Source organism: Enoplosus armatus, chromosome 14, assembly GCF_043641665.1.
Source record: "Enoplosus armatus isolate fEnoArm2 chromosome 14, fEnoArm2.hap1, whole genome shotgun sequence".
Taxonomy (NCBI): Eukaryota; Metazoa; Chordata; class Actinopteri; order Centrarchiformes; family Enoplosidae; genus Enoplosus; species Enoplosus armatus.
Genome location: NC_092193.1, coordinates 9,453,585 through 9,479,894, shown reverse-complemented (window position 1 = coordinate 9,479,894; position 26,310 = coordinate 9,453,585). Strand labels below are relative to the sequence as shown.

General features: G+C 41.1%; 1 protein-coding gene across 4 annotated transcripts in view; it reads right to left on the bottom strand.

Moving 5' to 3' along the window:
• Positions 1 to 6,792, bottom strand: part of rock1 (Rho-associated, coiled-coil containing protein kinase 1) — a 29,052-nt gene extending 22,260 nt beyond the window's left edge. For all 4 annotated transcript variants that reach the window (XM_070918171.1, XM_070918168.1, XM_070918169.1 and 1 more), the window contains exon 1: positions 5,973 to 6,792. In XM_070918171.1, the coding sequence (XP_070774272.1) occupies positions 5,973 to 6,065 (93 nt within the window). In that variant the 5' untranslated portion in view covers positions 6,066 to 6,792. The remainder of the gene's footprint in view (positions 1 to 5,972) is intronic.
• Positions 6,793 to 26,310: the final 19,518 nt, after the last annotated feature.

The window sequence follows — 26,310 nt, the reverse complement described above, 5'->3', positions numbered from 1 at the left end:
CAAAAAGGGTCTAAATTCTAAATGTATGTGGATCTAGCCTTTAGCCTCTGAGCTTGCCTCATTCACTGCAGGTATAGCTGAATCAACCAGGCAAGAGCATATGACAATATTAACACATTTTAAAAGTAAGTGAAAATATAAATGGAATGAAAATGGAATGTACATAATATCCTATGTAATCTACCTTATTAGAAACAGAGCAAATAAAATTTAACTCTTTAATTTTAAGCACTGGGCGGTAGCAGTGCACAGGCTACGTTTCATTATGTGGCAGTCTTAGGAAAAGAAATCGCTGGGAAAACAAATCAGAGCTTGCAGGACTCCATGTTATCCTATTTCTGCTGATGCTGCTTCAGTCATAGGGCGACACATCCCTAGGATTACTAAATAATAATATGAAAAACCATCTCATCACCCTATTAATGAAATGTGGTAATTATGTAAAAAAAACATATAGTTATACAAAACGCACAAGCCAGTGGTTGACATTACATATGGCAATTATTTCTTTAAGCTTTAGTGGAGAAAAATCCACACACACACAACACACAAGCTCTTTTCCAGACATTAAAGTCTGAGTTACAATTTCCATGGGAGACTCAGCCACATCATCCCTTTCTGCATGCCAGCACAAGGCATGTGGACTGGCCTGAGTCGAGCCCTACTTCTCACTTCCTTTTCTGCCACCTCTTCAAGACAATATGCTTTCCACATGTGAGCAATTGTGCAGACAGCCATTCAGTTTGCCATGCAAATAAAGGCAGTTCCATCGCAGGCCGTGCCAGTGTAAACACAAATGTGATCATACAAACTAATGGAGCCATTCAAAGCATGAAATACTACATTGCTTCCTGACTGCTAACTTTCAGGTGCAGGCAGTCAGATAGAAGTGGACATCTAAGGGGATACATATCCATCTGCTCTGGGATTTATTAATGTGGTACACTTTGGAATCTACCACTTAGAGATTCACTAAAGTTTTTTAGACTAAGTACTTGGCCCAAACTCCTTTTGCATTCTCCTGCTGTATATAATATCTACTGACAGGAAATCCCACTTACCTAGAAAGACTGCATATCTAACAACTCCACTGGATAAATGGCAGTGACAGTGAACCCAGGGGTGGCAAAACAGGGGCATTCCATTTCCTTATGAGGTCCCAGTGAGCGAGAATCACTGTCACAAATGCTTTCATGTCAAAATATAATTGAGTTATTCCAACAGCGGAGAGCACTCACGAGTTTCCACTGACCGAGCTCTAGATTCTCAAGCAAAACTCTGCTGTCCTGCCTGCTCTGCCCAGGATTTCTGACCTCACCCTAATAAATAACCATCTTATTAAAACATCAACGCTGTTCACTTGGACCATCTTCACTGGACAGGGGTTGCAGTGTCCTTTGTAAGTGGGACAAACTAACTGGGCCTATAGCCCTTTAAGAAACAAGATTAAAGACAAACAGGAAAGTTCAATGGGTGAATCAAAGGCAAAAGCGTTCCATTATTAAAAGACTGGATCTTTTTAGTATGCATTCCTGCACATAATCAGTCTGTTGAGGGAATGCAGAACTACAAATAGCTCAGCCAATTGTTGTTCCCATAGCTGAAAAGCTGAGGAGAGCAGTTTACAACTGACAGCCCTGAACCTGTCTGACAATGGGGATGGATCCAATGCTGACTATAACCGTTACCACATATACATGTTTTTTAACTCAAGGAGATGTAATTTATCATTAAAAATGGACTTCCATATTGTAGCCAATTAACTACAAATTACATATTGTTTACATACTTCCTGTCTATTTTCCAAAGCATATCAGAAATTATTAAAGTGCTTTTGTCTCTTTCAGGGAGGATGTTACGAAAATCAACTTACAGAGAATTGAAACACGCACAAGTACATAATCTACAACAAAGAAAATGTTGTCATTTTTTTACTTAATGTCGGAGTTACTGTACATCAGCCTTGCAGGGTAAAAAGTAACTGTAAGCAGGGACCATTTTGCAAAAAATGGGAGTGCATTAAAGGAAGCTGCGACATCCAAGATTCCTGCATGAGTTTCCAAATCAGTGTCTCCTGGCAGCTGCATTACCATCAGACAATAACAAGGCTGGGCAACATAAGCAAACTGTAGGCAGTACGCAACTTAACAGGCTGAAATACAGAAATCCACCAGATTGGTCCATCTACGAATGATAATGGGTCACCTTATACATTGCTTCAAATGAATAAGTTACAGCAAATTACACTGATTAGGCCTAATTTGATTTTATATGTCAAGTAAAAAGTACTGGAAAAATGTCATGTAGTGTAAATACTCTTGACTGACAATCATCTCCTTGTGTCAAAACTATTCAGATCTGTCTAGAACCAAATACAATTTCACTATTGCTGCATTATCAGTGCTGACAACACCTTGCAGGTAAGGTTTGTCCATTAAAAGGCAAAGGTCGCTAGAACAACAGCAGAAATTCTACATGCAGACAAGGCAAGACAAAGATTGTTATTACTGAAATTGGGCTTTAGCAGATTGACTATGTAAGGCAATTAGGAAGCACAGCAGTAAAATGGTTCTACAAATCATTACCAAGGGTCAAATTTAGGTAGTTGTGACTGAAAACCGTCCCTCTTCCTGTACAAAAATTCTTCATGGTCAGCATTTGTAGACCCTGGTTTTGCTGTATGATAGTTCAGCTTTTGAATGCCTACACTCTGAGAATTGGGCTGAATTTTGTTTGAAATGGAAAACATGCCACATTCTAACTGTGGCCACAGGACCATAATTGGAGGTGAAGGAACAAAAAACTTTTGACATGAGCAAGTAAAATGTTTCACACTAGCAATTTCTGTTCCATAGCTTCTTTGCCACACAGCACCATTAACTAGCTATAATGACATAACAAGCACCTCCTTCAATTAGTCAACATACATATTGCTGTGGGACGAAATCTAATTTTAGTGGCAAATACTGGCAGGTGTTAACCAGCAAATATGACTTTAACACATTCATTATCTCAGTCATTTAATAAAGCAAGCGTCTGTAAATTAGCTCATAGCTACAAGTCAAAGTTTAAACACATATATGAATGGATGAGATCTAATTATGCCTTTTTGTATCAAAGCAAGCTACCACAGGAACTATTAACTATAACTACTAACAACTAGTGTTGTTGATTTAGGAATTATATTCTAAATCACTTCAAAATGAGAGCATTCACCCTAACATGTACATTCAGCATTCACACAGTCAATCGAATGTCTACAATTCTGGTTTACTAGTCTTGCAGTTTCCTGTAATTACTCTTATTACAGATTCCAAATAACAGATGAAAGAGGGATCAAAACACAGGGAAGCTAATGCACCCCAAGTGTCAAAGTAAGAGCAAAGACTGTGCCAGGAGGCCTTTACATATCTCAAATAGAGGCAAAGCCCTTGCAGAACAAGTTCCAACCTATCATCTCAACTATTCTAATATACCAAATAATGAACAGACTCTACCACTTAAGGGCCCACTCAATATTTTCACAAATCGACAAACACGCCATCTCTTTCATTCTAACTTAAAGAGATTTCAACTCAGGTGAGTTTGTTCAATTCAAACATATCATTTGATGAAATTGTTTGATGCAAGATATTGATTGTTGCCAACATAAAAACATAAATGGACAATGCTCAGACCCTTAACGTCTGTGAGCTCTCACATCACAATGTCAGGAATTCTGTCTGTTCAGATTGGCTCTCAGAAGCCTGCCTAAAGCACAATGACTGGGGAGGGGGCAGCCCATCCAGATAAGGCGCTCTTCTCTCCAAGCAGGATTTATTTAGGGGGTGAAGATAAGGGCAACAGGGTTGGAATACTGTGCTCAATAGAACAGCCCAGGGCTGAGTGGTAAGGTGCAGGCCAAATGTCACCCATCACACAAAACAGACCAGGCTTCCATGGGAAAATGTATAATCCCAGCAGTGCTATACTAAAGAGAGAAAGCAATGCCAGCCCAAGACTCAGGTACAGAAACATGGCCAGTAAAAGGCTTGCATTGTACAATCTGATGGAACCTATTACTCATAGCCATGCATGTTGGCTGCTTTATGAGTTAAATGTCCTGATTCATGGCGTTCAGAAACATGAGTCTTCAGTCCACATAATTTTGGTTTATGGGTAGAGAGCAGAGCCCACACCCAGCTACCTCAGAGCTGCCTGCCTGCCTGCTCTCAACTCTCTCCAGACGTGCAGAATGGCTTTGGGACACACAGGGAACTCCAGGCCAGTCAAAGACAAGAGGTTATTTGATTAACATGGAATTTTATTAAGCTGTGGGTGGAGTTGCATGGTGGCAGAGAGAGCCTCAGCAAAAGGCCTCCATTCATTGATCAGGCGAGATTGCAGAAAGGGGAAAAAAGAGGAACAACACCCTTGTGTGTGTGGCTGCCAGCAGGAACAGTCCCCACAGCTTTTTGCCATTAAAAATGCAGAGCGTGTGCACTTTTAGGTGAGTTTAATTGCCTCTTTCTGCAACAGGATTGGAGGTCATAGAGACTAAGCAAATTTTCTTTTCAAAAGACAGCTATCTACAGCAGCCTGTACACACAAAACACACTAAGTCGGGTGTGTGGGTGGAGTTTCAGGACAAGCCCCCATCCCAAAACAGACGGTGTCCCTGATGTTCTTTTGCTTGGCAAGTCAGTCTGTCTGCTAATACATCCCATATCGCACAATCAAAGTACAGGCATCATTAATCAGAGTATGACCGTATGTGCACAACACCTGAATGAGTTATAATGAAATTACTACCTGATTGATTAACAATGAAACTACTGCATACGAGGAAACAGGACTACCAGTCATCCCTTGCTAGTTAAAGCAGTGAACCCTAGGTGAAAACTCAGTTATACCTGCAAACACAAAACAAAGGAGCCATGGTCAGTCTCTGGAAACTCAGAGGCCAATATTTTCCAACCAATTACCCACACGAATTTTAGTTTCATCACACTACATCTGAGCGCTGACATGAGTCACTAAGAGCCAAATCGTTGTGAAAACACTGAGTGCCACTGTCACCCAAGCTGAGGAGCTCCTGATATCAACAAACACTTGACACAACAACATCCCCTTGGCATCCACTCCATGGTGAGTCAGTTCCTGGGATTGCCGCATGTAATAAAAACCTATGAAGGTGTTGCTTTAGGGTTTAGCACGTGGCAGCAGCCGCCTCCTTTTCTCAGACATGAGAGTCGCTTCATGAGTTGTCGCCCATAGACAGGAAGCAGCCAGGGCAGGCTTCAGCCAACAGGTGTACTGATGCAGCTGGAGGCCTGCAGGTTACAACAGGCTTGCAGGCAGCCTATCGCTTCAAATGAAGCTTAGATAAGTAAATCTAGATAAAACAGCACACCTAAACACCCACTTCCTAATGATCTAAAAAGTGCACTAATGACACCACAAACCAGTATCAGTGTGTGGTGGGTGGCAAGGAAGCCAAAGCAGATTTAATAGCACGTTTTGTTTTAACTGGCCTAACGAAAAAATAATCAGACAAAGTGTGTCTGCATTGTGGAGAACAGAAACACGGTTGCCATCTGTCAGTGTATTTTAGTTAGCATTGCTTCTTAATTCGTTAGACTCCTTTGTTGAAGACACCAATCCTACTGCTGGCAATTACAGTTTCATTGTTTTAGGTTGTGAGTTTATACAGTATTTGAATGTAGGACACAAGAGTCTCAAACTGGTGATTGGGTTTTTTTTCTCGCAAATCCTTAATACATATAACGTTACGATCTCACACAGGTGTTTGAACTTGATTAAGTGTGCGAGTCAAACTGGCCTGTTGGCGTCAATATCAGCACATTCCTTCAGTGACAATTGAGACGACTTGTTGGTCTCGGAAAGAATTTCTGCTCCAAGGAGTAGACTGACCCCGAATGGTTGGCTTGCTTAGCTTAGCTGCCTAGCCAGCTAGCAAGCTACAAACTTACCAGAAGACAATCCGTGTTTACTTCTGACTTTGGATCCTTCAACATGGCATCGATTTTTTCAAATCGAGCCTCCAAACTTTCACGAGCAGTCATTTTTGCTGTTAAACTCAGTCCCGATGTTGGGTTAAGAACAAAAACAGCTCACTGGCGAGGCAGAAGGCTGGCTAGCTAGCTTTAGCAGCCAGCGGTAGCTAGCTAGCCAAATGTTCCTTTCTTCGCGTGAACTTTACACCGCACTTCAAAGAAAATACATCGTTCTCCTCAAGCTTTCACAGACGATAAAACGTTTAAGGTTGCGCTGAATATACAAAAGCCACATTTTCAGAGTCGAAAGATGGTTTCCCAGTATGAGTGGCAAACAACTTCAGTGGCAAAAGATAAATGCGGCGACAGATTAGTCAGCCTCCGCAGGATGCCACTGAGGATAAGGGCTTAAAATGTTGGTGCATCCACACAAAAGGCAATTAAAACTTAAATGTAATGTCTATTTGAAAAGCACAGTTTGTGGGAATGTTAGTCCAGGCCCGTTCCCATATCTGTGCCAGGCCCTTGCAGAAAACGACAATAGAATCTGACAGCTCAAAAGTAGAAGTGGTGGGAAAAAAACTTCTGCTTCTTCCAAATTTCGATCAGTTTAAACACGTCGTTACAACGTGTAACGGCAGTCCTTCCGCTGCATCCTGTGCATTGTCATTGTTTCCCTTCCAAACTGCTTCATCTCTCAGATCGAAGGCGTATAAACCGGGTTTAGATGTGTGTTAGTTTTCGGAAAAAAAACAGCAGACGGTGCCCGATTTTCTCCCACAGCCTGACCAACATGTCCGCCTTCCTGTTCAAACACCCCGGAGAAGCAACTTCAAAATGTCAAGCACTGCGCATGCGCCCTGTCGAGGCGCATTCAAAGAGTTCAGTCTGATAATGGCAACATGTTGCTGTTCCCAAATGTTACAACGTGAACGATAGGGTGTCATTGAAAAGCCACCGAGGCAGAAAAAAATATTATGAAAATAATAATGAAAATTCATTGTTATGGTTTTCAAATGTTTTTTAATTCTATTCTAACTGAAATTATCCACATGGGCTGCAGATGCTCTTGCTTCTGGATCATAATCAAATTGCTTATTCCTTTCCATTGAGTAATGAAAATTATTCAGACTGGTTTGCCTGGTTTATAACTAAATGGGCCACTCTGTTCTTTTCTATACTATTGAGTAATGTAAATTATCCATATGGGTTAAAGATGATTTTGGTTCTGAACCATAATTACAGTAAATTGTCTATTCTGTATTTTATTTTACACTACACTTTTTTCTACACAGTATTCATCACAGTGCCATTCAATTCATGACCGAAGACAGCTGTCCCTCTCACCCCTGTGAGTTATGTGAAAAGGTCAGATGGTCATCACTGATATCTAGAAGGCATCAGCATACCTGTGTTTTCATTTAGAAGGCCATGCTGCCAAGATATTTAACATCCTTAGTTGAGTTGAAAGTGAACAACCATGACACCAGATCACAGGATCAGTTAGCTTTAAAAATTCTTCTTACCAACTTTGAACTGGGGGAGACTGGTTTCCAGTATTATACATATTACTACAGGAATTAACTGCAAAACAAACTGAAGCTAGAGACACTCCTTCCTCTATGGGACCATTTTTAAATAATATTTGTAATTGTTTTGTAATGTGTCTGTTTGTCGTTTTCTTTTCTCACCTTGGTGCTGGACAAGATAAGATTAGACTCAAGGGTAAAAAGTTAATATCATCATTGTAGTCCATCCATTGACTGTTTATTCGTCTTCCATGGTCACACACATGCAGTTAGTTCTCTGAAAGAGCAAATGATGAACAGGAAATGCTTCTAGGACCTGCTGACAGTTGCTCCCTGGAGAATAGCATTGGTCTAACTATCTGTCTTTATTTATTTATTTGCTTGATGCAAATGCTACCTGTTTTTATTTTTTATTTTTAGAAATGCTTGTCTTTTCTAATACAGAAAAGTGTTTGCTCCATAATAACTGTTATGTTTATGTAATCCTTCAATAATAATATAACATTAATAACTGTAAGGACTTTCAAATGTGTGAGTTTACACCAAGTATAGCGTGAAAAGTTTTTGTTTTTTGTCTTTTCAGCAGTAATCCTCTCCAAGTCTGTCTGTCTGTGTGTTCATCAGCCAATAGAGGGCGATGTTTTACAACTTTTATTATGAAAACTCACAGAAACTGGAGGCCAATGAGCTCAATGCAAGTCTGACTTTTTATGGCACCGAAATAAAGTGTTAACTGAACCTGCTGTCTCGCAAATCACTTTATGTTTATATCATTTTATTTCGGCTGAAGATTTACTTTTTTTTGTAGAGATGGTTTCTGCACAACCTACGCAAACATTGCAGCCTGAACTCCTGCATTAGTTCTGTATTTCTGCCAGCAGAGGGGGAGTTGTTTTAACCTTAGAAACCACAAGTGGGAGAAATACTGTCCACAGTCTATTTCACGAGTTGTGTCCATAGAAACTTCATACAGGTACAGACATATATCTGTAGTTTAAAATGAAAATATAGCTTACAGGCACGCTATTAATGATAATAATTTTCTAATAGACCTATATAGTGCGCTGTCATGTATGTAGGCTATGTTGGTAGATGTAGTATGCAGGTAAATATGTAGGCCTTAGGCCGACGCAGCATACATATGTATCAGTGAACTTTGTTTACAGGTTTGATTCATTTATCTCGTTCATTTGCTTGTGTTTTGTCTTCTTTACTTCTTTTCCTTTTTACATTGCTATGTAACGTCTGCCTCTATGTCCTCTTCGTTCCTGCACTTTCAAAACTTACTTTTGGTCATTTAACCATTTGGATAACTGCTTACGTTTGAGATGTAATAGTTGTCCCGTCCTCCTTCGTGTTTTCACCCTCCCACTGGAGCAACAAGCTGAACCTTTTCTTTTTTTTCTTCCGCTGAACTGAACCAAACGGTATGGCAACGTACAGTAACTTCCTGACGTCACTTGGCGGCTCCCTCGCTGTGCTCAGATCAGCTGTTGCAGAGCAGAGAGCGACCGGCGGCGGAGGTGTTGGTGTTGTTGGAGCCAGGGACGCACATTTACCCACAGACCCGATTCCGTGTGGATAAAGGTAGGCCTGCACGGTGCTGCTTTTTTTTTCTCTGTATGCTCACACTCGCTTAAAACTACGTGTCGTAAGGAATCATGATACCGACCATAAACTGGATTAGCCTGTTAACCCTCTCCGGAGGATGGTCGCACTGCAGTCTGCTGTCGGTGCGTCAACGAGGCTGAAACAGATGCTCAAAGTTTTTTTCACCAGTGAATTTTAAATGGCATCAAAGCTACTGGTGAAGAACCTGCACAGGATGTTTTATAGGAAGGGGTAGCCTGATTAAAGTATGACGAGAGGCAATTGGGTATAATCAATTCATAAGTGTGTCAGTAAGCCTGTTTGAATGCTCGGGAAAACTGCATTAATATCATATGTTAAACCCGTTTTTTCATTGTCTTCTTTTATTCTTGCACAAATGAACAAGTCTTGCCTGATGTCGCAGCTGTCAGTGATGCTCGGCCGCAAATGTGTGTGTGTGTGTGTGTGTGTGTGTGTGTGTAAACTGACCGACATCTAATAGCCTAACTAGTCTTCTCATTAACGTCTGTTGCTGTTTAATATGAGTGTCAGTATGGAACTTTAACTCCTGTAAAACCTGTAGCAGGAAATGAGGGAAATGAAACCTTACTTTAGATCAGCAGTCAAATAATGTGCCTTATGGGTATTTAAAGAATTATAGGTCAGTCTGTGCTTCCTTCCTCAAAATGCAGATAACACGTTTTATTTCATCTTTAAAAATGTCACTCCTGCTGATTAATCATCCTTAACAAAGTCATGTCAAGTATATCTGGAACCCGGCCACTAATTTACACATTTGTCTGTTGGATACTGTTACAGTTGCCTAAGGCTCTTGTTGAAACAGGCTTCAGCAGCTTAGATAAAGTCATATCAGATAAGAGTGACCAGGAGATGTATTTGGTGGTTTGTCATTGTAATTACAGGCAAACCAGTCTGTCTTGACTACATCTAATCTGCCATTCCTCATGTTTCACGTCCCAAAGGTTACATTCCTCGTGTCTCCACTACCCCCTCTTGTACTTTCAAAATGTCATTGGAGCTAATGACAATTGCATGCACATTACACGGTCCCACAAACTACAGCAAAAGTAGAGAAGTTCATTTTACCAGATGCAGAGAGGCACTGATGATAATGTCAAACACCCAACAGCCATTTTTCACGTTAAAGCAGCATTTTCTTGTCTTATCGAGCAATTTTGTTGTCCAGGCTCATAGAAATTCACATGTTTGAGCTTTAAAATATTTGAATTGTTAATTAAGTGTTGCCATTAAGTGCAGATTTGTGATATCTGACATTCATGTTTGTCTTCTGCAACTACACATCCTATGACAAATAACTATCTGCTAAAGAGAATCACTTCATCACTTTAAGTCAGACAGGTAGCACAGTATCATGTGAGAACATGCTCTGTACGAGCAGCGTGGATTGGGAATTTGCCGGGTGGCCGTCTCGCCTTGAGCACGCGTGGCCCTGTCATAGAGGGCAAGAGCTGGAGGGGTCAGGGGGCTCTGAACGCTGACCATCTGGCCCTTGGGGGGCTGGTTTCCTCACTGACTGCCTTTGTTCCCAGCAAACAATTGGGACTTAATCTGGGAGGAGATAAGTAAGGCCCCGGTGACACCACTCCTGCGCTCGGACAGGTTTTTCTCTTTAGCCTTGAAGGAGACATCTCCTTCCCATGTTGCTTTGTGAAGGCCTTGAGTTGTTGAGGTTTGGCAGCGGGCATTTTCTTTGTGTGATTGTGGCATCTTAACCTTTAATTTCTTAAACACGAGTAGTCATTGGCTCTGAGAACACTGCAAGTGAGTTGGATATAGTTTTGATAAACAGAAAATTGGTCAGATCTTCATTATTTCCCTTTTTACAGAAGGTTGTAAACAATAAAATGGCAAATACCAACCTTATGTCATTGATGGTTAATAAACTCATGGAGTACAAAGTACGCAAATTCAAATGAACCAAAATGAAAAAAAATGAAGCGATGTAGTTATGGCTCATCCCTTTTCACCCTCAAAAGAGGCCCTCTTTAAAATAATAATTCATCTTCTTAGCGTGCTCAAAATACCTTTTGTCAGCCTTTCATCTTGTTATGATAATGGTTCCCTCTCTATTTCTTGCCCAAGTTCTCATTCACAGTTGTTTTATTGTGCAGAAGACCTGCTGCGAAGAAAAGAGGTTTTCCAAAAAATGTAACATGTCATTTCACATGTGAAAAGGCACGACAAAGCTGCAGATAGATGACTGCTTCACATCCATTTGTACATATGGTAGTAGTCACCAGGGTAACAGATTGATTTATTTTCTCCTCTATCATTATGAGCACATCAGAACTCCTCTTTTGCTGTTTATTCTTTGTGGTTGCTCAGATGGCCTTCAGTGTTTATTTCCTGGTGTAAAATAGAAGAAGCGTGTTCATTTGAAATCCATTTTTCTTTCACATTTTCTCTAGTTATGTCTGTCTGTTATGACAGACCAGTGTGTGATAGATCACTCAGATTTGCGTTCGGTGTCATAACAAAAAAGGCGTATATAACAATTGATTACCCATCCAGTCAGTAACAAAGAGGTTTCAGTTTCGGCTTTGGCTTCAGCCAGCAAACGTATCATTTTAAATATTGATCAGTGAGGCGAAATCTTTCACATAAAACACCCTCAAAGATCGTTCGCAATGCCAATTTAGATCACAAAAACACCACCGGGATGAGCTGGCAATGCATGCAGATGCTTCTCCTGATCCTTTCAGAGATGCTTCTTAGTGATTGTGGGTCCTCTCTGATCCTGAGTGCAGATGGCACAAGGGGACCAAATCCCAACTAGAGAGATCAGCGCTATTGTTTGACAATGTTTTTTGAGCCCGATGTGAGAGGACCCAGAAAACAGGTGGTCCTCAAACTAGCTGTCATTCATCAAACTGCTGAGGCAGGAGTCAGGACCGTCTTTTCAAATGTTTCCTTGTGCCACATGCTTGTGTTGACATGGACAGGATGTTCAGATCTTTTAAAAAGTAGCAATACAACAGTTTCAAAATACTCCATTACAAGTAAAAGTCCTGTATTCAATCTCTTACTTAAGTAAAAGGACATAGCTATCAAATAAGTGTAATGGAATAAAAAGTACTTTATTTCCCTATGAAATGTAGTGGAGCAGAAGTTTAAAGTAGCATTAAATGGAAATACTCAAGTAAAGTATAAGTACCTCAAAATTAAATATATTTTTTTATCTGTACTTTACACAAAACTGAATTAAATCATGTGTTTATGCCAAATACAAATAAATCCCACATAAACTGTGTATTCATTTAATTTCACCTCCTAGCAAAGTATTTTATGATTCCTGGCAAGGTATCTTTATTGCTTTAGCAGTAAAAGTGAGTGAGAATCATTCAGTCATGCAGGCTGCTCTGAATCTGAATAGGATCAATGGAATTAGCTAATTATCACAGCAAGGTCGTATCCGTATCAGATATCAGCCAAACTGTTTGATGGCCATTTTCAAGAAATGTCAGAATTAAAAGAGCTCGAGAGAGTCGCTGCCGATCTGCAGAGCCAGATGTGTTCCGCGTGGATGCTTGTAAACTTTTAACCTGTCGTTTTTATTGAGGGTCAAGAATGCCAGGAACACCGTGTTCACTGGTAGTGTCTGAGTCTAATGTAAGAAAGACAAATACTCACAGACTGTACTGGCAGTGTCAGGCTTTCTGTAGCAGGAAGTCAGATCTACATCTGGTTAAATTAGTTTTCTATTACTCAAAAGCAGCAATCACAGCTCAAAAAAAGCTGTGTTTGAGTGAGTGCATTGATCCAAAATCTGAATATTAGATTTATGTAATGTTTTGCTTCTTGCTATTATGTCCATATGATTTCCATGGAGCGAAATGCATCAGAGTATCTTGGAAAGTCTTTTAATTGACCAAATCCCTCTTCAAAAAAATTCAGCATGAAAGAGGAGGGAGGGAGGGAAGGCACAGATAAGGTCTGGAGAGGAGCTGGGGAGTCTGAGGAGGGGAAGAGATGAGAGAATAGGTTAAAACAGATGTGGGAGTGATGAAGAGCAAAACAAGGCAGCTGGATGCAGACAGCAAATGAGATACAGAGCAACATTTCTTATTCAAACCTCACACTTGTGGCTGGGCGGTTTAGCGAGTGGACATCCGGTAAGGGTGGAGTGTGCGCGCAGGGTGGAGCAAAATGTGAGACAAACTGTATGTACTGTATGAAGGTGCATGACACAGTCGACAATTGGATCATTAAAGCCAATCTCACAAAGGCCTGCGCCCCTCCCCCGGCTGAAAGGAGATGTCAAAGGTCTGTGACCTCTTCCATTTATGTGCATTGATCCCCCTGGTGGGGGTGGGGCTTCCTCCTCAAAGCCCTCCACCATCAGCTGTTATATCTTAGTTTCACCTGGAGGAAGCGGAGCAATTGTTGTTGTTTTTTAATTTAACTTAATGGATTTATTTATATAATGTATATCAGCAGCGATTTTGATAATATATTAATAATGATCATTTAATTATTTAAGTAATTTTATAAGCAAAAATGCCAAAAGTTAACTGATTCCAGCTTCACAAATGTGAATATCTGCTGGTTTTCTTGATCTTCTATAATCAGAATCAGAATCAGAAATACTTTATTGATCCCCGGGGGGGAATTGTACAGTACTGGTGCTCCCATTCAAGATTAGAAAGCAGCATAAATTTAGAAATAAAAGTATGTACAAAATATAAAAATAAGAAATAGAAAATAGAAATATACACATTTTAGCGAAGTGAATATTTTCAGGGGGGGTTTTCAGGTTGGTTGGTTGGTTGGACAAAACCAGCGATTTGAATAAGTACATTTCTGATGTTTTGTAGACTAAACATTTTAAACATAATTATTTTTACCTTGAATTAAAAGCACCTACACATTTAACCTGAAGTCCCACTGCTCCTTGTTCTTGTTGTATTAGGTCAGACGTTGCAAGAGTTCAACCCATACTCATCAACCTGATAGTTCTGTTGAGGTACATTACTGTAACATACTATCTAAAGAGTCTGCAGCAATTCACTAACCTGTCTAGAACAAACTCCCCCTCACTAAATGTCTGACCATGAATTTGTGCTGTTGGGTGTGAGTCTACTTCGCGCCTCTGTGTTTATGGCCTGCTCAGGAGTGAAGGGGAAAGGGAAAGGTTGTGAGGATGGAATTCCTCTCAGCTAAAAAAAAGAAAGAAAGAAAAGCCTCTCTTTCTCACATCCTTAGAATGTGGCTTTTAGTGACGGATGAAAGGAACTTACAGTCAGGAAGGTAGGACATGCAATACATAGGAGTACAGCCAAAAAGACTGGCCTGAACATCCTGCTCTTTGTTGCAAGTTTGGGATGCTAATAGTGTGTGTGTGTGTGTGTGTGTGTGTGTGTGTGTGTGTGTGTGTGTGTGTGTACATTTATGCATGAGTGGAACACAACCCCGGTAGATGGCACTTCCTGTTCTCCTGTTAGTTATCTCTGATTCTGACATGCAGGGCCGGTTCTTATCTGTCAACCTGGTTGACTAACCGAAGGACTCAATGAACCTAACCCTAGTTTATTGAAGCCCTCTGTCTCTGTAGCATTAACAAATCTTGTTCAGAGAACTCTTTTCATGGCAGTGTTATAAGGTATTTCGTAAAGGCATCATAAGAAGTTAAAAGCTCCACATTTGTACCTCCATTGCCCTCTTTTTCTCTGTCCTCCCACGGCCAGATCAAAGTTGAAATAGCTCCCTGACATAAATGAATGGAACTTATCTGGACGTGGCCCCGAGTTGTTCGTCAGGAAGCGTGTCAAAGGGTCGCCTTCAAGCGCGAGGGCATTTGTGTGTTCGCAGGAGAGTGATGGCATGTCAAGGTGAAAGAGGAATCTCAGTCTTTTGTCCCTTGAGTTGAACTCTTTCATTTGCAGCCGTAATAAACAAATGAGGCCACTAACCCTGACACCCGGGCCATTGCATATTGCATTGCATCACAGCAGGATTGTGGCATGAAGTGCTTGTCTCATGTCTACAGTGTTCCTCCTTTTATTTATTTTTTGATCAATCTCTTGGATTTTTATGGGCTCCATTTCATCAATGTGAGCTCATGAAGAGCAAAGTGTGCATGCTGCTCCATGGAGAGCACTTAGTAATAATATATCCCCATTCTTGCCATTGACACCTGGAAAGCATCCAGCTGAGAAGCCCTTCTTGCGCGGTCCTGTTGTGGAACAGTGTGTTCTCACAGGGTGTACTGCTGTATTCCCCCACCCCGTGCACAGATGCCAACCACAGTGGAACGGTAGCTGCGGCCAGAAATGACTGCTCGCAGCTTATGTGTTCTTTATAAAAAGTACAGTGTGTGCTGTGCAACAGGCTAGATCATAGTGCACTAGTCTGAAGGAAAGTTAAGGGTTTTTAGGTTGAATTTCATTGTTTTGGCCTTTGCTACAAGGGTCAGGTTTTTTGCAAAGGTAAACATTGTTCGAATGATTCATCACAGTCTTGGGTTTCAATCTATTGATTAACATGGCAGTTAGACGCAGCGTTGATCATCTGCTGCATTTTCCGTTATTTACTGTCATCTTTTAATCTGTTGCAGCTGCAACACAGAAATCCTCTGTTGTTGATTAAATACTACAACCTGTGCCAGACGACTAGTGGTTTATTGAACAGTACACTATGTAACACCCTTGCCTGTCCCGCTCCTTTTGAGTTGTCTGGTGTTGTAAGTTTGAAATGTCTTTTGTTTTAAACAGTTTTATGAGCAAAAGACTTGTCATGTATAGGTGATGATTAAATTAGTTAGCACTCATGTCTAGATTTATTCTCATTTTAGTTGTGTAAAATGTTACTTTTGGTAGGTGATTCATTGTGATAAATGTAAGATTTTATTGCTGTTCTATCTGATCTGTAAATTGCGTATTTGGTATTGTTGCTGTGAAGGGGCAGGAGTGTGTGTTAACAGCAGCTGGAAACACTGCCACATCACCACAGCAGCATCATTGCATTTGCCCACATATATTTTCCCAAAATCTCCCTGCCTACACACACATACACGAACACACACACACACACACACACACACACACACACACAGATGCACAAACACTACCCCAATGAGGACGTTCACTCTCTCTCTCACTCTCACTCTCCCTCCCTTTTCATATTGAAACACAAGGTCAGCGTGTGTTGATGCTGCCAGGGTCTGTGGGGGAGAGAGAGCTCTGTAGCAGAAGGCTTTTCCATAGGCTGTCACAGATTGTCCAAGGCTACGGTGACCAAGACCCAGCCCTCTGCTGCGAGGACTCAACGTTCCTCTGTGGCAGGGGAGGTCATTCTCTCTCCCTGTCTCTCCCTCACTCTCTCTTTTCATTCTCTCTGTGAGCACATTTGCAACTCAAGCACAGCCAGAAAAAAACAGACAAACACGACATAGAAAAGTCGGTCTTTTATTTGCATTCAGTCATTTCCTGAAAATGTCATACAGACAGGCACCAAATGAACCCTGAATAAAGTGGGGAAACATAACAAATGCAGATCCCTTACAGGATTGACCCAGTTGGATAACTGTTAGGGTATTTTGGAGTAGCATGTTAGACAGAGCTTCATCATCGTTTAAAAGACAAATGAGGGAGTATCTTTTGGGAGAATGGTGTTTCTTCCCTACAGTCGATTTCCAGAGACTTGTGCCAAGGAGTATTGCAGCTGGTCTCAGGGTATGCGGTGTTCCCTCACCTTTAATTTGTCACTCATCTCTGTGTTATCTGTTTTGTGTAAAGCTTTCCTGACTGCAGCAAACCTCCAGAATCTCATGCTTTTATAAGAAGAATGTAAATTACTTGAGCACATATTTACCTGCTGCTCTTTGTCCCCTGTGATGATGCAGCAGGGCAGAAAGCTTGAATTACTCTCGGCTACGCTTGCAGTGTTGTAATCCATTTGGGCTGCCTAAATGCTGTTTTTGCCTCCTTTCTGCGCACTTAACAACACAAAATGCGGTCTTAGTTACTGTAGGGAGAAGCAAAATGGTGAGTTGCCATTTTTTATCAGTTGTTTTACAGATTAAACAAACAAGATGTGACGTGTTAATTAAGGAGCTTTAGAGGGGGACAGAGTCAGGCTACCTGCGTCCCCTGTTTCCAGTCTTGCTGCTGTTGGCTGTAGTCTTCTATTGAATGGACACATGTGAGTGGTATTGATCTTGAGCGAATAAGCATATTTCCCAAAATGTAAAACTACTCCTATAAGTTTACGTGAGCATGGTGTCTGATATTAAGCCGAGAGAGTGATGTTGGGTGTGTTTACCGTGTCTTGCTGTGCTAGCGTCGATTAAAGAAGATTATTTAAAGTGAAACTATTAAGCTGAAGCCCAGAGTAATCGGAGAACGCTACCCATCATGACATCAGGTTTGAATACCTGGTTTGGACGAACTTGCTCTGTGCTTAGGTATGATAAATATTACTTTTAAATAAAAATGATCCAAGACTGATAAGTAGGAAAATTTTGAAATTCACCTTCAAATGGCCCACTTATCCATTAACTTTGGCATTTTGGCTGTTTTAACAGAACATGGCTGAAAAAAAAGAAGGGACACATTTTCCATCATCTCATTTTTTCTCTTCACTTTGCACCTGAGTGCCTTATTCAGCGTTATTTCTGCCTGTTATGCCACATTCTCCAAGGAGTCCTGTCTTAACTGTTACATCTGCCGGTTGGTAAAGTATCCCATCTCTCAGAGGGATCAGTGCAGGATGACATGCACCGGGCCTGAATAGGTTTACTGTCACTTTTTCTCATCAGCAAGGTTTGTGTGTGGGGTCAAGCCCTCAACAAAGGATGGCTCTGCTTCCATTGTCCCATTAAGACAAAAAGAGTCCTGCTGATGCCGTGGCTCTTGCTGCAGTAAGAAGGACTGGGATTTAAGTGTGGGTCCTGTCACCGACGGCAACCTGGTGCTTATTAATCGGGAGGGTGGGGGGTAATGGAGGAGATGTGGCAGGAGAGTTGAGGGGGGTAACGGGGGTGGGGTGGCGCTGATGCAGCAGTGCCGCCTGGGGTCAGGAAGAGGGACATGATTGATACAGCTGATCGCCCGGTAAGGAAGTTTTGAGGGAAAGGGGAGGAGGCTCTTTCGTCAGGACGTTAAGAAGCCTCTTTGTCACGATGTCACTCAAATGGATTCAAGGTGGCTGAGACTTTTTTCAGGGAGGAAAAGAAAGGAGAGGTCCTATTGTGAGAGGTGGGTCTCTCTCTGGACGCCTGATAAACACAACAGACCTCTTTCTTATGTCCTCTCCATGAGTGCTCAGTTCTCCTGCGTGGCTAAATTGAGTTAGTGTGTCAGTTGTGGGAACTTTTCAGAGAAGCCCTTTGACTGAACTTTGAGTGGATTGCCTGTCTTTTGTGTCTATGCCTTTTATGTACATTCCTTTATTTGGAAAAAAAAAGTTTAATATCCAAAATGTTTAGAGAAGATCCTTGGACACGGATGATGGATGTCTTTACCTTTAAAGCGTCTTCAACATTTCTAATGAGTAGAGCAGGGTAGGGCTGCAACTAATGGCTATTCATCATCAGTTAATCTGGTAATTATTTACTCAATTAAAGTCTAGAAAATGCCAAATAATAGTGAAACATGTCCATCTCAGTTTCCTAAAGCCCAAGGTGACGTCTTCAAATGTCCAAAACCCAAAGATATTCAGTTTATATCACATACGACAAAAAAAACTTTTGAGAAGCTGAAAGTAGCTATTGTTTTAAATGTTTATTCTTGTAAAAACGCTTAAAATGATTAATTGATTATCAAAATAGTTGCCAATAAATTTTGTGTTGATCAGTTAATTGATTAATCAACTAATTGTATATATGAAAAGGGGTGAAGTACCGAAAGCTGGCATTGAATGTTCAGTATTTTTTAAATAATATATTTCCTCATTTAAAGAATAATTTTCTTTATTCAGGAAGATGTATTTTATGACTGTTTTGTCTACAGCCAAGCATACAATTCAACAAATATGGAGAATGAAGTTTCTAATAATGAATTAATAATGAATGAATTTTTGGTTGGGTTTAATTGGAGCTTTACTTTCAAGGAAATTCCAATTTTCTCTTTAATTAGATATTTGAAACAAACCATCTTGGCAATTATCAGGAAAATATTCTGAAATTACAGAACCATGAAATAAAAGCATGTTGTAAAAACATGTTGGTTCACACTTATGTCACATGATGATACCTGAGCCAGTTCCTTTTGCTGATGAAGACCGTAAAATGTGATTGAAAGCTAATAAGTGGATCTTGAGTTGAAATTATTTTGGTATTGGTGCCAAAACTGAGGTGCCATATTGGCACTGATCTTGAAAATGTCAAACAATACAATACCAAGCCCTTCTAATGTATTTGAAAGGTTAGCCAACACGGTGATCATCTCTGAAATCCCCCGACATGTGATGTGGAGGCAGGGTGGAGTGCAGCTCGAGCCAGCTCCTGGAAACAGAACCTGACCCCTTTGCCAGTTCTGTCATCTGATAAGAGTTAATGTTTTGATAGTGTTGGCCCTCTCACTGTGATCCATGGCTCTCCTTTTACACCCCATAACAAATAGGGCTGTCTAAACAACAGTTTATGGCCAGGACAAGGCCTGGTCAACCATCATCAAAGATCCACTCTGGGATGAGCCATTAGGTGTAGACCAGATGTTAGAAGAAGCTGTGCTGATGGTGGAGGATCAATTTTTATCAGAATAGGATGAAAAAAACTGGCTAGAATTAAGGTACATGATTGAATTAATGTATAATAAGCTTAATTTGACCTTTTATTCATTTCATAAGTTTGGGATGATTTTTCACGTGTTAGAATAAAAATGTGAATCTTTACAGAATGCATTTGGACCAGTTAATATCTTGCTCATGTTTTTAAGTTTTTTTCTTCGTCCCTCCTCTTGCCCTTTACCATTGACCGGCGTTTGACCACTGCTAGTGACAGCTTTACAGTATGAAATAGAACTCATTGTTGTCTTATTCAATATGGCTTCCCTGAATAAGTCCATAAATGCATTAGGGTCCTGTGTCTCTCCCTGTTGTTCCGACTTAGGTGAACTGGCGTTCAACCCGGCAGCGTTGTAAAATGTAGATTGGGTTCACTGACAGGCCTTCCATTTTATTACACAGTCATGAACAGCATTGTAAACTGTCACTCGTCCTTCACTTTCATTCACTTATTCTATCAGGGGTAACAGCCATGAGAACCGATCTCTCTGCCTACCGGTCACATTATCAAAGAACGGACATTTCTGGCAAGACATGTTGGAATTTCACCTTTTTACATTTTCTTACATTCTGTAATGTGTAAATATGGACTTGTATGACCGAGATGCCCAAAGGAAGCCCATCAGTTTAGACATTTAGAAACTAGTTTACCTTTACAAAGGGTGACATGAGAAAAATAGATATGTGATCAATTTCTAATTTCTGGCGAGAGATTGTATTATTATTACTGGAGAATGTATATTTGCAATCACTGTGATATTGTAAACATTTTAACTACCTGCATTGTTTTGGTCAGCCGTGCCCAAAACATTTTGGAACGTTAATTTTGAGTTGACCTGAAACAATTAGTTGATTAAAGTTCACTGGTTCCAGCTTCTCAAAGGTCAATATTTGCTGCTTTTCTATGTCATATTGTTAGCAAGCCCAACTGGGGTTTTTGTCACTATTTTGTGACTTTTTATAGACAAAACAATTAATTGATTTATCAAGACAATAATTGCTAATGGAAATTATGTATTAGTTGCAGCACTGTTTTCAAGTGTAAAAGGAAGTTTGAGGTTTTTCTGGTTCAAACACCCAAAACGTTGTCTACACTCACCTGTCACTTAAGTCAAGTTTCTTATTTGTATTCATTAAAGCAAAAAATGAATAAAAACTTACACACAATTTAATGATTGCTACTTATTTAGCAAAAACATGAAAATAAAAATTCCAAGTAATATTCTTTGATATTAGTTATGATACTTTATACATATTATAATTTTACTGTAAACAAGTAGAGTGCACCGTGTTATCTGTGACTTGGCAACTTTTAATAAGGCTTGTTTTCCATTCGTGCTGCATCAGCTCTCTGTTTGGTGGGCCTGTGCCATTAAGTGATGCTGGCCTTTGTTCCGTGGCTGAGATTTAGTTTAAGGTTAAATGCCTTGCCCTTAAACTCATCCGCTGGGGCAGAGTGTGTGGCAAGGTCACCGCTCCAATCAACCTAGTGTTCACACAAAGCCTGCTTGTCCCCTAATGAATTAGCGCTACAGTTCCTCAGCGAGTCCTTACAGCGCCCTCCAGCCCCTCGCCGGCCTTCCCAGCCCTGCTGCCCTTTCACACGCACCCCCTAGCCCCTAATTTTGAAATGAGTTTTATAACTGGACAGTAAACTCCCAGTGGCTTAATGATGATGACTTCTTCATCTGCCCAAATGCTCCTTTTGTCCACCCCTCTTCAAGCCCTGGACCCTGCCCCCGTTCCCTCTGGTCACACCAGGCCTTAAACCCTGGTTCACCCCACTTTATAGTTCCACAGATAATCCCCTAGAACACACACACACACACACACACACACACACACATGCACACACACACGCACCCTCAGGCTATTATCTCCACAGAGCCCTGCTCTGTCTCCTTCTATCTCTCTTTCTCTCTGTTGCTGCCGACTTCAGCATTGGCATTCAGCTGGAATGTGTGCCTTTGTTTGTGTGGCCCACTGGAAAGCCATGAATGACCTTAGCTCATCTGCTATCCTCACTAGCAGCGATTTGCACTTCAGGGCCCAGCAGGTAGTCCAGAGGAGCGGGAGGAGGGGGTTTTCGAAGAAGGTTGTGGGGCTTTTATAAGGAAATTAGAGCCGTGGACTGCCACCCGGATAGTAAACAGCAGTGCGAGTCCTCACACCCTTGGCGTCAGGTAGCCCACGTGAAGCGAGGTAGAAAAAGGAATTCAGTTGCGGGAATTTTCACATGGTGGCAGTTTTGTTTTCGTGTTTTGTTTTTTGACAGTTGAGCCGCAGGATTGTTTTCTTATTATAAGAGTCAGACGTGCTAATTAGCACCTTGGTTGCTGTACTTCCTCCCCACCTGATACTCATCTCTCATCTCTTGATTTGTCGGTTGAATCAGCTGCAGAGGACTTCTCATTCTTCCCTGCAGCATCAGAGCCTCAGACCTGCCATGTTGTATGATCAATAGAAGCCATCCTAATATGCTATGTTAGGCAGGTTACTTACTCCAAACAACCACGTCACGTGCAACTAGTAGAGTCAGCTAAGACAAAGCTGTGGTGCTCCTCTGGGAATCCTAAGAGAGGAAGAGCCCCTCTCCCCTACCCCCAAGCCCAAGATCTTGCAGAACCCCCCCCAGCTGAGCATGTGACTCGTCTTTCCTCAGGTGGCGGTGGCAAGGATACTTCCCCTTTGTCAGGGACTTTAGCAGGAGCTCAATGCAGCGGTGAAGGATGGGCTCGGGGGCGGGCAAGCATTCAATCCACACTCTTTTGTTTTTTCGCCCAGCGTCTTTTGAGGCCAAACAAAATGCTGGGTTTACTCATTATCTCCGTTCTAAATGGGCTATTTAAGACAGGCCATGTCAAAGTCAGGGGCTTAGAGATAAATCACACTGACAGCTCTTTTCCCCCAGTTGAACTTGTGGCTACGCTGATAAATCAGATGGGTCATTGTAGAGATTTCACTTTTGCTACATGTGATAACTACAGTTCATTTACAATATGTATCACTTAAAAATGTCAAATATAACCAGAGGCAGTGCTTGAAAAGTGTCCCATGTGTGGTCCAGATCAGCAATAGCCGGACAAATTTCACAGTCAAACTCAAGCCCAATGTTTAGACAAATGTGGCTGATTGAGAGAAATGAGTGCATGAAAGCCCCGTAAGGACTAATGGAGGCCCTGATTGGCTCGTGTGGTGGTTTACAGCAGCCCTCACACTGACAGTGCCCTAATATAACCATTGGAGAGGAGGTGAGAAGAGCTGCACACGACTTGATTAAAACAACTGTTGACTGTGTCTGTGGTAATGAACTGGAACATCAGTGACAAGGCTCAGTGAAGCAAGAAACCTGCGCCAGTAAAGGGAGATGTTGATAATGGGAGAATTTATGGCAACTGAAATTTTAACCAGAGGTTATTGCAAATATTGCTATGATTATTTTGTGTTTTAAGTAGGTACTTTCAGTTAAAACCACAATTTCTTGAGAATTCTACATTCAAGGTTCTTTGTTCTCCGATTGCAATAAAATCCATTTCAACTCCGAATAAATCTAATCAATTAATCTGAGGGGAAATATTGGTATTACTCTGAGTCATGGTAAATGGTGAGTGCATCTTCCCTGCCAGCAAGTACATGTGAGTTTGCTCAGACCTACTATTTACCTGACAAATTCTTGCTGACTTTACTTGACATAAATTAGTCTGCAGGAAAAGAGACACAGAAGCCTTGGGACGCCGTACAATTCTTATTATAACTTAAAATGTGTACGGCTACAGTAAGTGATTCATGTAACTTTTAATATATTAGTGTTAGAAACATTAGGAACTGCAGTGCAAACAAAGTCCTGGCAGTATACAGTTAGACTTGGCAATCTGGCAGCTGCTTGTGTTTACCATTCAAAGTCAGGAGATAGTTAAGTGTGTCACTATGAGGAAGCTGGACTCAAGGGAAGAGTGATTTGATTCGTTTTATATTTTAAAGTTTGACATTTAGTGCATGTTTTAGTAGTGATGAACAGACCAACTTTGCTTGCGTACAGCGTGATCACTCTTGGGCCCCGTGGTTATGAGTAACCTCTCCATTTAGTAATATCGTGATAAGGTACTAGCGCTGATCACTAGGCTATAATGACATATAATCCCCCAACATCTGCCTCTGCCTGTTGATTTGTGGTACATTTCCGTTTATTTATTTTGACCAGATGAGCCCCTGGTATTTATAGCGGGAGTAAAAGCCCAGTGTGGGGTCAATCCCGGGCAAGGCTACGAAGACAAAATGCTCAAGCTGACCTGACATTCTTGTCCCCGTTTTGCTGGGGACGCGTTCTCCTGTCTCTGAATTGGCCCCCCCAATAAAAAAGTCTCGGGTGTGGCTGCAAGAGACTGAGAGCGAAAGGTTGATTTGAAGACCCCCCCCCCCCCCCCCACCTCCCTTTCCAGAAAATTAAAACTTCCACCTGACACAGTGCCAACAGCGGATGTCTTTGCGTGCTGGGGGTCACGCGTGGCAGGGCGCCGTGGCTGTGTGGCTACGGGGAAATGCAGGCCTTCTTCTTTGTCCCCCCCTGCCTCCCAAAGCTCTGCAGGCCTCCAAGAGCATCTGTCACCACAGGGGGTCAGCAGGGCCAAGATGAATGACCCCCCGGTGGATTCCCCCCCTCCTTGGCAAATGGCACAGGACAGAGGACGGCATAGGGGACTATGGGAGGGGTTTGTGTGTATGTGTGTGTGTGTGTGTTTGTTTGCATGTGAGTGAGAGAGAGAGAGGACGAGAGAGAGAGAGAGAGAGAGAGAGGGAGAGAGAGGGAGGGTTTCTGCTGTACTGAGGGGCAGAGTGGGATCCCCATTTCTTTCTATAGAGTATCATGACAAAGGTGGCTTGAGACATACCAGAGAAGAGTGAAACTCCATATGCTGTCTGGATATCACACATTCTTTCCACGAGGATTTATCATCAAAAATGGACTATATTTGAAGAAAAAAAAGCCGCCTTCACGTTTGGGATTTACCGCGTTTTATTTGGATTTGAAGGGTTCATCCACCGGTCGTGTAGCCATGGAAGGTACAGCACTTAAACTGCTCGCTGTGTGTCACATGTGGCCCTGAGGTAGCATTAATGAGATGGGCTTTTAGCACCTAATTTAGGGAACATTGAGAGATGTTTGTCTTTTTTTTCTTCCTCATTTCTTAACCCCATCCCCCTTTCTCTTATGTCTGATGGCCAGTGTCTTTTCACCACAGCTTTTCTAATGTTAAGAGTGTGCTGAGCTCTTTCCCGCATTTCTGCTATTAGTATGGACCTTAAATGTTAAAGCATAACAATGAGGTGAAAACTGTTTAGATATTTATCAAATTTTTATTTTATCTACAGTTAGTTTCATAAGGTGAAAAGAAAAAAAAACACATTTAGTCAATAGGTAGTTTTAATTTAAGTAAATGCTGGATTACCTCGTTTTTTAGCTACCTGTAGTTGTTTAATTATCAGTATCAGTATCAACATCTTCCTACCTCCATTTCTCAGATATTTATATGGAATAAGATCAAAAAAACAGTAGAATGATTTCCTTACATTTATTTAGAAATGCGTTGGCTTTGACTTGAAGGATCTGCTGAGTCAGAATGTGATCAAACCAGGTTAAGAGGGGAAGTAAATTTAATCCTGCCTCTCTCCCTTTATTGTAAATTATAAATAATTATGCAGTTGAGGGAGAAACAAAAGAAGGACTGGAGAGGAAGAAAAGGCAGGGTTAAAAGTAAGATCAGCACGGTTAGATAGAGTTAAATATCTAAAATGCTTCGGATAAAGGCCTGTGATGAGGTTTATTTCACAACATGTGATTTAAGTTCTTAACAAAGCATACCATTTACAGAAAAAGTAATAATTGCAAATAAACAAAATATTGTTTGAGAACAAATCATTTTTCATTACAGTCTTCAATGTAAAATCTAAGCAATAATAATACGACGGTTGACTGTTCAATTTTATGGTTTCATTTGTTAAAAACAAAGTTAAGGGAACAATTTAAACATACACAAATGAGATATTATATATGTGTACATACGAATGTATGATTTACATACGTTGGGTGTGTGTGTGCACATGCAGTTGCACTTGCAAGACAAAGTGTAATTGTAAAATGTGCGTGTCTTTAACTATTGCCTGGAATCCGACCTGGCATCTAAGTAAGAAACTAAACCGGCGTGTCAGTGTAAACATTCCCTTAAATGTCATTACTGGAAAAACAGGAGCTTATTCAGCGCCTCGGGCCGGAGCTTCTGTTGGTATCTAGATTTACGGCTCCCTCATCTTCATCTCAGGAGCCATCTGTGTCTCCTTCTGCGTCGTCTACCCTTCACGACCAGATAAGCATCAAAATATTTCAAGACTCTGGGTAATTAGCAGAGTGCGAGACCTGTGGTTGAGATTCATAT